This window comes from Rhinopithecus roxellana, chromosome 11 (assembly GCF_007565055.1).
Source record: "Rhinopithecus roxellana isolate Shanxi Qingling chromosome 11, ASM756505v1, whole genome shotgun sequence".
NCBI lineage: Eukaryota > Metazoa > Chordata > Mammalia > Primates > Cercopithecidae > Rhinopithecus > Rhinopithecus roxellana.
In genome coordinates this window covers 125,978,558-125,991,290 of record NC_044559.1, presented here as the reverse complement: position 1 = coordinate 125,991,290, position 12,733 = coordinate 125,978,558, and the positions used below count along the sequence as shown (strand labels likewise).

At 38.5% G+C, this 12,733-nt stretch overlaps 1 protein-coding gene across 1 annotated transcript in view; it reads right to left on the bottom strand.

The window, feature by feature from the left end:
* LOC104677081 (cyclin-Y-like protein 2) overlaps positions 1–6,089 on the bottom strand; it is a 69,865-nt gene extending 63,776 nt beyond the window's left edge. The window contains 3 exon segments of the mRNA XM_030941152.1: positions 1,225–1,256; positions 3,202–3,276; positions 5,867–6,089. Of these exon segments, the coding sequence (XP_030797012.1) occupies positions 1,225–1,256; positions 3,202–3,276; positions 5,867–6,089 (330 nt within the window).
* Positions 6,090–12,733: the final 6,644 nt, after the last annotated feature.

The window sequence follows — 12,733 nt, the reverse complement described above, 5'->3', positions numbered from 1 at the left end:
TTATAAATTAGTCTACTACAAAGACACAGGCACACGTATGTTTATTGCGGCACTATTCACAATAGCAAAGACTTGGAATCAACCCAAATGTCCATCTGCGACAGACTGGATTAAGAAAATGTGGCACATATACACCATGGAATACTATGCAGCCAAAAAAAAAGGATGAGTTTGCATCCTTTGTAGGGACATGGATGCAGCTGGAAACCATCATTCTTAGCAAACTATCACAAGAAGAGAAAACCAAACACCGCATGTTCTCACTCATAGGTGGGAACTGAACAATGAGATCACTTGGACTCGGGAAGGGGAACATCACACACTGGGGCCTATCATGGGGAGGGGGGAGGAGGGAGGGATTGCATTGGGGAGTTATACATGATATAAATGATGAATTGATGGGTGCTGATGAGTTGATGGGTGCAGCACACCAACATGGCATAAGTATACATATGTAACAAACCTGCACGTTATTCACATGTACCCTAGAACTTAAAGTATAACAAAAAAAAAAAAAAAAAAAAAATGGATGTGAAAGCAAACAGACCAGCCAGGGGCTCCTTACAGCATTTGGCTGAGTAAAGTAACATAGGCTAGGAAGAAAGAGATGATCCAGAAAAAGTGCAGAAATGCTCAGATTTCAGAACTGTTTCAGAGAAAGAATGAAGGACATATAATGCAGAGGCATAGTGAAAACACCATATGACATAGCAGTGAATAGAATTTGCATAGTCATAATCATGCAAATATTACTGATTTAATTTAAAAGTGTGCTACAGTTGGAAGAAACAGAGGGAGAAAAATAAAGTCATGGTGTAGTGAGGAAGGTATGCTTTCACCTGTTATGACAAAGTCAATAGACAGTGCTGATAGCTATTCTATTTTTGTTATTTATTATTCTGTATTTGTTATTTTGTTCTTTGTTATTTCTTAGCTATTCTATTTTTGTTATTTGATTTAAAATATGATTAAATATTTAAGGCAGATCTTTATACCACAACCAGACTATTGAAATTTAACTTAAATGTCAGAAACTCTTAAAAGGTGGACACACTAAGCTGCAGACTTTTCTCTGAATAAATTTGATACCTAGGAAAATAGAAAAAGAGGTCCATGCTATTATCACTGAGTCCCCATTATAATTTAAAGGAATCAAGAGAGACACATTTTTATATCAAAGTATCACAAAGTATCAATTGCTTAACTTTTTGACTGTTTATGTACATGCTTTGTATAGTTGTTTTTTTTCTCTTGTACTAAGAATGAAAAAAAAAAAAAGGTCACTTCTGATCTTCTGATACAAATACCATAAAATAAGAGTAGTAATGTCTTACTAAACACTCCTAAATGAGTAAAAATTCCATTTAAAAAATACTTTCAACAATTTATATTTAAATTATCTGGCACGATAAATCTCATAAAGTAAAATCTAAAAACTTAGTTTTACTTTTTGACCTAGTTTACTTTTTGTTTCTATTACATACACATGAAAGAATCCTTGTGTACAAAAGAAAAGGGCAAAGAAAATGAGGCCAGATAAAAAAGTTAGCTAATAAAACAGTTTAACTGTTGCATATATGAGCCATGAGTATTTTCTCATTTACCAGAATCTAAAAGTTAACAGCTCTAAGAACTACTTTCTGGCCAGGCACCTACCTCTAGATGCACCAGAATCCCTGTAAGCATCTCGAACCACACTTAGTGGTTATCTACTATTATGTCACTAAAAACAAAACAACTGGAAAGTAACCTATCTTAAATTTAAATTTTAAAATGACTATACAAACCCCGATTGGGCATCTTATCTGCAGCACAAAAAATCATTTTTTTCTAAAACAAAAAACAAAAAACAGGCCAGCATAATAAAAGCTCTAAGAGGAATTGGGCCATGCTTTGTTTCCTACACTGCCTCCACCTTTGATGGTGGAAGGGCCTTGCAGGCAAACATTCCTACCACCGAAGAGTGAGGGACATGGAATAGCTTTTGTTTTACCTCTTCCATGCTTTCCATGTGGGAGAAGCCTACAGCTCTGGAAGGAACTGGGAAAAACAACTCTGATATGGTTTGGGTATTTTCCCCCCTCCAAATCTCATTTTAAAATGTGACCCTTAAATATTGGAGACAGGGCCTAGTGGGAAGTGTTTGGGTAATGGCGGTGGATTCCTTGTGAATGGCTTGGTGCCATCCCCATGGTAATAAGCAAATTCTCATTCTGGTAGTTTAAAAGAGTGTGACACCTTCCCTCTACCAGCCTCTCCCTCCCTCTCTCACCATGTGGAACCACCTCCTTCCCCTTTGCCTTCCATCATGATTGTAAGCTTGCTGAGGCCCTCACCAGAAGCAGATTTTGAAGCCATGTTTGTACAGCCTGAAAATCTATGAGCCGATTAAACCTATTTTTGTTATAAATTATCCAGCCTTAGGTACCTCTTTATAGTAATGCAAAAATGAACACAAATTCTAACCAGAAATACCTGACTCAAGACAGACAAAGTCTACTCAAACTACAAAAAGAAAGGTTACAAACGCCCCTATTTTACTGTGCTGCATTACTTCCCATTTTATTATAGATCCTCACTTGTATTCTTGCTGCTTAAATCAAATGGAAAACTTGGCTGTGTATGGCCTTTTAGCAAACAAATGAGGATTTAACATAACATTAAGGAAAATAAGCAGAAGTAGGGCATGTTTAAATTTACATTACATCAGATGAAAAGGTTAATAAGTTAAAAGTTTCGGGAAGCATAAGCTTAGATGTGATAAACTCATGTGATCAGGAGACTATGCAAGAGGAGGCCAAAATCACAGATTCAATCTCTGTTGATGAGCAACCATGTTTTTTTATTTGTTTAAATGGAAACCAAGCTGAAGCCTAAGTTCTATCTTTAAAATGTACTCTTTGGAGTAAGGGAGAAGGGGCAAAGAATTATAAATAAAGATAAATCTATGACTCCTTCATCACATGACAAATTGTGTTGATAAAAAGATGGCAAAATGTATAGACAAAAAGTTTACATGATTTCATTGACACAGTAACAATTAAGAAAAAGTATATAACATATTAAAATAAGACAAGTAAATATGTGAAAAGTTTAAAAAATCAAACCAATGCGAGTTTCTAAATACTTTCTATAATTCATCTGATCAAACAACAAGAGTTTTCACTCTTTTTCTTGGCAGAAAAGACAATGTTGTCTCACCATCTGTTTGAGATTTTCTCAGGAATATTGTGCTTGACTCTGGATGGTCAGAAGGGTTGGACTCCAAATGTATATCTATAGAGGGAGAGAATAAAAAAAGATGTGATCATTTATAAAAATATATCAACTCATTTATTTGACTGCTGCATTTAGGCTATTTCACTACCTCTACTTTTATTCTCATCCATTGAAATAAATGTATAGACATAAGATGAAGCCAGGCAAGATGGCACATGCCTGTAGTCCCAGCTACTCAGGAGGCTGAGATGGGAAAATCCCTTGAGCCCAGGTCAGGAATTTGAGGCCAGAATGAGTAACATAGTGAGACCCACCTTTATTTAAAACAAAACAAAACAAAACAAAACAAAACAAAACCAAAACATAAATTTGTCTTTACATTGTGTAAAAATCGACTGCATAGAATAAAACAAAATGGCACTATGTTTTAAAAGACAGGTCTATTTTATAGGCAAAATATAACTTAAATGTATTCTGGGGTTTTTATTTTTTTTAATTTTTTTAAAATTTATTTATTTTTTATTATACCTTAAGTTCTAGGGTACATGTGCATAACGTGCAGGTTTGTTTTTAAAATTTTTAAAAAGTAAATTCAGCATATCTGTCTCTTCCATGTCATTCTGAGGACACAGAACCTTAGTTCTGTTGAGTAGCTGTCTTCTATACTCATGTGCGATCTCTAAGTCTTCATTTCTTCATTAGCAAAACATAGGGAGAACATATATATAGGCCTTATTTGTGTTGCAAAGGGCCAAATGAGACATACATAAACTGTGCTGTAATCCTAAAGAATGACAATAAAGAGCCTTTTTTGGGCTCTCATCCGACACTACTCATCTATTAACTGGTGTGTAAAATCACTCAGAGGCTTTCCTTACACCACCAAGTGGAGTATGTTTACACAAGTACTTACATGTTTTGTATATAAAAGTATAATGAATTAATTCAAATATTTGTTTATTCCAAATTATTAAATATCTTGAAAAGTGAGTATAGTACTCCAAGTTACAAAGTCACATTCATCATAAGTCTTAATTATTGTACCTCTGAAAAAAATAGCCCAACCAAAGTTGTGTGTGTGTGTGTGTTTTTTTCACTTTAAGTTCTGGGATACATATACAGAACGTGCAAGTTTGTTACATAAGTATACACGTCCCATGGTGGTTTGCTGCACCTATCAAGCCATCATTGAGCTTTTAAGCCTCACATGCATCAGATATTTGTCCTAATGCTCTCCATCCCTTTGCCCTGCACCCCTCCCAATGGGCCCTAGTGTGTGATGTTCTTTCCCTGTGTCCATGTGTTCTCGTTCTTTTTGCTTAGGGTTGTCTTGGCTATAAGGAGCCCAATCAAAGTTTAAATAGAAGAGCTATAAGACATCTCCTCTATAGTAATAATATCTCTGGCATTTAAAGAAAACCAAAGAGCCAATGGATTTAATATCTTTATGATACAATGTTTTCTATTTGGAAAAATTTTGTTTTTATTAAAGAACCATACTGTTACCCAGAATTCTTTTTACTTAGATTCATATCTTTGCAAAATTTTAGAGGCAAACCAACTGTTTTCTCTTTTCTACCCCCTCCCATCCCTCTGCCACTTCCAGCAGTATAGAGACCAAAAAACTCCAACTTTCTTATCTTTGAACAAGATGTTATTGTCAGGAGGGGGAAGGACAAAAGGGGAGCTATGGCAACAAACACTCTTACACAGGCAAGGTCTGACATTTTAACCTTCCATCTTTATATTACATATTCAAAGTCTACATTTATGTTTTATGTCTTTTGAAAGTTTTGAACACAAACCATCCCCCGCTCTCTGTTAGAACAAGGAGGTAAATAATGTCTGTTAAGTCACCAGAATAAATCTGCAGACACATTTTGTGTTAAAGTAAGAATTTTAAAGTAATCAGAGCCTCATAGGCAAACTCCTTTGGAGGAACCCCACACACACACACTCATTTTTCTGCGGCCCTGGCCATGACATTTCACACCTTTCCCAATTATTTTAAGCACCCTCCATTTTCTTTCCTTCTGTGTTCAAATTAGTTAGAAGAAATTAAGCAGCTTCTATCAAGGTGACTTAAAACAACCCATACAGTCTCTCCTATGGCAACCTGCATTCTGATTTTAAATAAGAAATCCCCAAATATTTCAGTATGAATTGTCCTGAGATTTAGCTACTTTAACAAAGCAAACAATTAGGCACTTACCTGGTTCCTTCACTTAGGTACCATTTGGATAGGTACAAAGAGAATGGGATGGGTACTGGAAAGTTGGGATAGTTGAGTTTTTATTGAGAAAAGGAAGAGAATATTCCAAAGAAGCCTCAACAAAGTCCCACAGGTAGTAAACAGAGCTACAGACAAGAACAGCCATAAACAAATGGTCCCATGCCAGAATGGGAGAATGAGATGAGGGAGAAAGAACTGGGAGTTTGGGAGGGAAGGAGAAAAGAAACTGGATTCTGTGGGGAAAGACTAAGGGGTGGGAATGCAAGGCAAAGCCAGCTTTTGTTACTGGCTAGCCCTGGGAAAGCTGGCTACAGGCAGAAAGGAGCCTGAGGTTGTAGATGCCTCCCAGAGGACCCTGGTGACAGCAGCAGCCAGAAGTGTGCCAAGGGCAGATGGCACCCATCACCTCCTTACATTCAGGCATCTCCCGTTCACAGATGTAGTGCACTTGGAGGCCCTCACTAGCTTCAAAAGTCACCTCACCAGGCTCTACAGCAGCAGCCACAGGCACTCCTGCTATCATGTTGCTAGCTGCTGCCTCATAGATCACAGACCCACAGGGACATACTGACCCCTGGTGCTGGTCCAACTCAGGGCTGGTCCTGGGACACACACAACAGGTCAGTATGTTTCCCATGGGGTGCCTCTACTCCTGTCACCACCTGTGCTTCTGCTCACAGCTTTGGCCACACACTCCCATTACCCTATGCCAAGACTATGCTGCACTTGCAGAGATGGTCTTGTCTGCTGCTCACCTGCTGACACTACAGCCCGGCCCCAGCCAGGGCTTGGGCCAATGCCCATACCCTGCCGCCTCCCATGAGTTGGCTTGTCTTGGAGGGTGAAGACCAGCTGGTTTATTTAACAGGTTATGAACCCAAAAAGCACTGAGAGACACAACTGCCTGAAGAGAGTACAGATAGAGCTCCTCCTCCTTCTGCAGTCACCTACAGACTGAAGCCCATTGGCCCGGGTGGGAGCCCAGGCTTGTGGCTCACAATGCCCCACCCCACACTTCACAATGCCCTCCCCGACAGCTCACAATGCCCCACCCTGGCTGCCCCACCTCCCCCACAGCTCAGAATGCCCCTGCCTGGGCTGCCTCACCCTGAGGTTTTTGATGCTGCTGCTCTCCTGGCCCCTTGTGCAGTGCCAGTTGGACTAAGGTTTTCATTCATCACCAGCTTCCTGAGCTTTTTAGTCCTAAGAAAAGCACAAGGTGGTTCCTTATTTGAAGCCATCTTCCTCTATGAGTTCTATACAAAGCCTCAGTTAGTAGAGCGGGTCCCATTAGCAACCAAGTTGAGCAACTTTTATTTGCTGACTGAAGGTAGATACACCTGAATTGTTGACTGCTTTTGTAACTAAATACTCCTCTTTTGTCTTCCAATGAGTGGTCATTTTTGTCTGCAACTTGACCATAGCAGTCCCTGGGGCCCTAGCTATACTTTCAATAAAGAGTTATGGCTGTGTGTCTTGAATGATACCTTAGGACCCATCCTGCCTCCACCTCTTTCTCCATAAAATAGAAACCTACCTTGTCCCTCCAAGCACTGAAATGCTGAAACTTACCAACTCCCTTTTCTCCCCTCTGTTTCTTCTTCCATGGCAAAAACTTTCAGATTTTCTCTCTTTTACTAACAAAGCACTAAGCATGATTTTGTCATACAAAATAGAGAACCATAAAGTGGGGTACCACAGTCCTAATTCAATGAAGATGAGTACTCAACATCTGGTAATCAGTATGTCCCTGACAGTGTTCTAACTGTGCTATGTTCAATTAACCCTCAGAAACAATCTCATCTTCCAGTTTTTACAGAAGACATTGAAATGGAGAAGATAAGTTATCTCCCCAAGGTCACACAACTGCTCAGGCTGGGGCTACAGTTTGATCCCTGGTAGTATGAATTCCCCAATTTCTCAAGCATGATTATCAGAAAGTGTATTGGTCCATTTTCACACCGCTATAAAGAAATACCTGAGGTTGAGTAATTTATAAAGGAAAGAGGTTTAATTGATTCACATTCCACATGACTGGGGAGGCCTCCGAAAACTTACAACCATAGTGGAAAAGGAAGCAGGCTCTTCTTACATGGCGGCAGACCAGAGAGTGTGAGCGTGTGAAGGAGCAACTGTCAAACACATATAAAACCATCAGATCTTGTGAGAACTCACTCACTATCATGAGAACAGTGTGGGGGAAACTGTCCCCATGATCCAGTTATCTCCCACTGGGTCCCTGCCTCAACACATGGGGATTGTGGGATTACAATTCAAGATGAGATTTGGGTGGGGACATGCCCAAACCATATCAGAAAGTAAAGGTAGAAGTCAATCTTGGAGGGAAGGTGACATTGTAGATGAGTACATTTGTAAAGAAAAACATTTTTTTGATGTGAATTTTAAAACACCTGCCCTTCATTCAACATTGAGTAAGTCCCTTCTACATACCAGGCACTGTATGTGTGAAACAGTCCTAACTCTCAATGAGTGTAGGCAGATACACAAAGGTTTAAGGAGTTCAATTTTCTGAGACTACACTGCTGGACAGGGTATGAACCTAGGATACAGACCCACCTCTATTTGACCCCAAATTTGATGCTGGGATGGTTTTGATTTTATTCTGAAAATTTGAGTCATTGAGCCATATAAAGATGAGGCATCTCTGTCAGATGTGTGTATACTCGTCTGTATAATATTGAAGGACTGAAGGAAGCAACAAAACCAATTAAGAGACTATATCTAAAAGAAGAGTAATGATAAAGTCAGTGCCAGTGATGAAAGTGGAGGAAAAAGTTTTCTGATCATTTGGGAGATGGAATAGGAAGTGCTTGGTAATGAGATGTGAAAGAAGAGGGGAAGTAGAGGGAAAACAGAGTGCTCAGACTCTGCTGGGGAAGACTGGGTACACAGTGGTGACTTCCTCCTGGCAGAGAATATAAGAAGAGAAATAGGTAAGGAGGAAAAGATAGGTTTTACTCTCAGTATCACATAAAATGGAATTCTATGGTCAAAAGTTGAATATAAATCTCTGTAGGCTAGTTCATCTGTGACATCCCAACATACATTTTCAAAAATAACACACATACTAAATCAAATCATTAAGAGTAACTGGAGAAATTTCCTAAAATTTGCATGCTAACAATATCACCATTTTTCATTTATTACTTTCATGGAGCAACTCTGAATCTATGGTTATAGCAAATGAGACATCTTGCATAAAATAAAAGCTAGTACATGAAACAAAACTTTTAAAATTCTATTGTCCTCAGAGAATAGAGAATGCAATGGAAGTCATGGGCATGGAAGTGATTGCCTTGAGAAGCTATGTATAGTAAGAATAATTGGGAAGAAAAAAACCTGGAGAATAGGGTGATTTCTATGGCATTAAGTGAAGCTTGCAAAAGTGAGCAATGGGAGTCAAGAGACCTGCATATAAATCAGGATTGGCTGCCTCTGTAAGTCATTAGAAAGGAGATGATGTCTGCTTTTCATTTCTATCACAGCAGCACCTAACACAGTGCCTGGTCAATAGGTACTCAACATGTATTATCTCAAAGCATAGAGTCAAATGTTGCCAGGAGGGCAGGAAAGCGACAAATTGGCTATGACAACTTAATGATTAAGCTTGTGTGTGTGTGTGAGTGAGCTGGAGGTCAGGCAGTGGGTAAGGTATTGAACCAGATCTGTGAAAACAATTACACAAACTGAGGGCTTCTCTTCCCAAGTATTTGGCTGAGAAGAGAGATGTAGTAGTAGTTAAAGGGAGACACATGGTAAAGAAAGGCTTTTATTCCAAGATTCAACAAAAAGGGTGAGTATACTTCTATGTTAGAGGGAAAGAGCCAACAGAGAAAATACATTTTTGAGATTAGAAGAGAAGGAAGAACAAACGGCACAAGCGTCCCAAAAGGCACAAGTGCATGCAGTCCGGATCAGGGCAGATTAGCTTTGGACTTCTACAAAAGCAAGAAGGGAGAAAGGACCATGTCATTCCAGAGGTATTTCAGGTAGAGGAAAGGTTTAAGAAGAGATATTTTGATGACCTTTATTTTAACAGAATTTTCAAAAGACTACTGTGGGGAAAAGGATATTATGTATAGAAAAGTCTACACTTCTTTATACGTCTAACAAACAAACAAAAAAAGCTTGATACACTAAACAAAACCCAAATAATGTCTTTCCCTAAAACTTGAAAAGTAATTTGAGCATAAATCAGGAGTTCCATGACAGACAAGTATATAAAAAAAGTGAAACATGGGCTTAATTTTTCCCACAAAGAGTTAAAAGAAATAACAACAACTTTGGGGGAAGAGGAAAAAATAATTAAGAAGAAAATTATATGCAATTCCAAAATGTGTGAATATTTACAAACTCTAACGTAAGTTAACTACAGAAAGGACCAGAAGAATCATTATCATAGGAAGCAATGAGTAATTTCAAAAATCATGGAAGAAGGGATGATTCATATGTAATAAAATTTTGTTGAAAATATTTAAATAAAGTTCGAGAACAAAAACAGGTGATACTTTGAAATGAGGGAAACCACGGTGGAAAAAAAAAAAAAAGAATTCAAGCAAGTTCACTTTCAGTAACCAATATCTAGTAAAACCCTCAGGACCCAGTGGCCACAATCTTCGTTAATAGTGTCTGAAGACCTAGAAATATCATTAGATACCATTTTGGATAATTCTTGTAGACTTGAGATGATGTCTATTTAAAGTTACAAAATAGTGCCTGCATTTAACAACAGACACACTCAGAAACAGATATCAATGACTTTACTTTTATTCATTTATTTATTTATTTATTTATTTATTTATTTATTTGAGACGGAGACTGCCTCTGTGGCCCAGGCTGGAGTGCAGTGGTGTGATTTTGGCTCACTGAAAGCTCCGCCTCCCGGGTTCAACCGCCATTCTCCTGACTCAACCTCAGGCATAGCTAGGACTACAGGCACCTGCCATCACGCCCGGCTAATTTTTCTATTTTTAGTAGAGATTGGGTTTCACCATGTTAGCCAGGATGATCTCGATCTCCTGACCTTGTGATCCGCTCGCCTCAGCCTCCCAAAGTGTTGGGATTACAGGCGTGAGCCACCACGCCCTGCCTTATTTATTTATTTATTTATATACTTATTTATTTATTTTTGAGACAGAGTCTCACTCTGTCCCCTAGGCTGGAGTGCAGTGGTGCAATCTCGGCTAACTGCAACCTCTGCCTCCCAGGTTCAAGCGATTCTCCTGCCTCAGCCTCCTGAGTAGCTGGGATTACAGGCACACATCACATGCCTGGCTAATTTTTATATTTTTAGTAGAGACTGGGTTTCACAATGTTGGTCAGGCTGGTCTCGAACTGCTGACATCGTGATCTGCCCGCCTCAGCCTCCCAAAGTGTTGGGTTTACGCGGCACACAGATATCCATGACTTTAAAAATGGAAGACTTAAACTCTCTAAACAGGAAAATATTGGGAAGCATTGTTATGAAAATAGATTTTAAAACATTTTGATAGAAGGTAATATTGAAGTACATTAAGAAAAATCCTATCCTACCATAATATTGGCAAGTCTGAGAGAGCAAAGAGAAATAAATTAGAGTGATTTGAATTAATCAGGAGTTTGATTCTGTGAAATGAGTGGAGACCTTGTTTATTTATAGCTCCAAAGTAAACTAAATAATTCATCCATTCATTCATTACCCATTTAGTACCTGAGCCCTTAGCAAATATGTGGCACACTGTATATAAGTGCTGGGGATATTGCTTGAACCAACATAACCAAGGTTCTTATTCTTGTGAAAGTTATCTTCCAGTAAGGGAGTTAACAGACCGTGTTGCCCATCACCCCTGCCTGCTTTACCTAGGATGACTACTGATCTCCAGCTATTGGATCTTCATTCCATAGAATAGGGTAGAGGGAGAAAAGAAGGAGGAAGGCTTTTTAGAAGGTACTCATAGCATAGGGCTTACAAATTATTGGCTTAAAACTTAGTCACATGGCCATACCTAGCTGCAGGGGAGGTCCAAAAGACATAATCTTATAGCTAGGGTAATGAATACAGAAGAAACAATTGGATATGGAAAGGAAGCTAGCATGCTATTCCACAATCTCTAAAGAAAGATTAGGGAAGTTTTGGCTTAAAGCAAGAATGATCACAATAAAATTTACAACCCTTTGCAAGCATATATGAAAACATACAAAAAAGGTTGTAATGATCTTTCCTTAAGCTGAGAGGACAGAAAAAAATGAGAAAAAATAAATTATAAAATGGAACTTTGGTTTAGAGGTAAGAAACATTTTATGACCTTCAAGAGATCAGGGTTGTACAGTGTATTATGTGAATGTTGTGACTCATTGGTTTCATCTTGGATATCATAACTTGACATTTTGTAAACGTGGTTTTTCATGAGAATTTTTTCAGCTGCCCTATAAAGTCCTGTCACATCAGAAGTGAATAATAATCTTACCCTACTTCGCTTCCTGTAAGCATAATGAATTTACTACTATTAACTCCTAAACCATATGGAATTTGTACATGTAATTTGACTTCGTGAGCAAAAATTCTATGTATATCTTGAAATTCGTGCCTAGTATAAAACTAATTTTCAGTAGAGATTATATTTCTGCACTCAGGCAGCTATGTAACTTTCACTATTATTGCTGTTTGGGCTTTCCAGGGGTCATGATAATCTCCTGGGTTCTCTGGAAGAGGGACATATTCTTCAGGATGGCATTGTAATATTTTGTTAGCTAAAATCTTTTATCTATCTAAATTAATAATTCCTAATATCTTGAGTAACAAGGCTGGTACTTTTTATTTTTCTTAGCTCTGTGAGTTAATGTGACCAATGCCTGAGGTTTAGTAATCAGGCCAATATCAGACTGGTCTTTGCCAGAACGTTTTGCCTAATACATTTCTCTATTGTTTTCTACAGGTCACAGGATGTTAATATGGGTTCTAGAATGTAATTTTTAAAAATGTTTTGTGAATGATTAGCAACATGGTCATTTAGTTTTCAAACATAATTTGAAAGTGAAATGTGTAGGACTCCAATAAGGCACAATGACCTAGATCCTGAGTATGATCCCTTCAGAAGAAGAAAATAGTGAGTTGAATAAGCCCACTCCTGTCTGCTTACACCAGTCACTTTTGAACTGCTCAATGGCAGGCAGGGGGAATGACCTGTGGTTGGTAGATGTCCACTCAGTATGACCCTGGATTGGACATATAGTTACCTTGAGTCAGGCTACCCATGTGCTGTCAGACTATTCCTTGGAGAT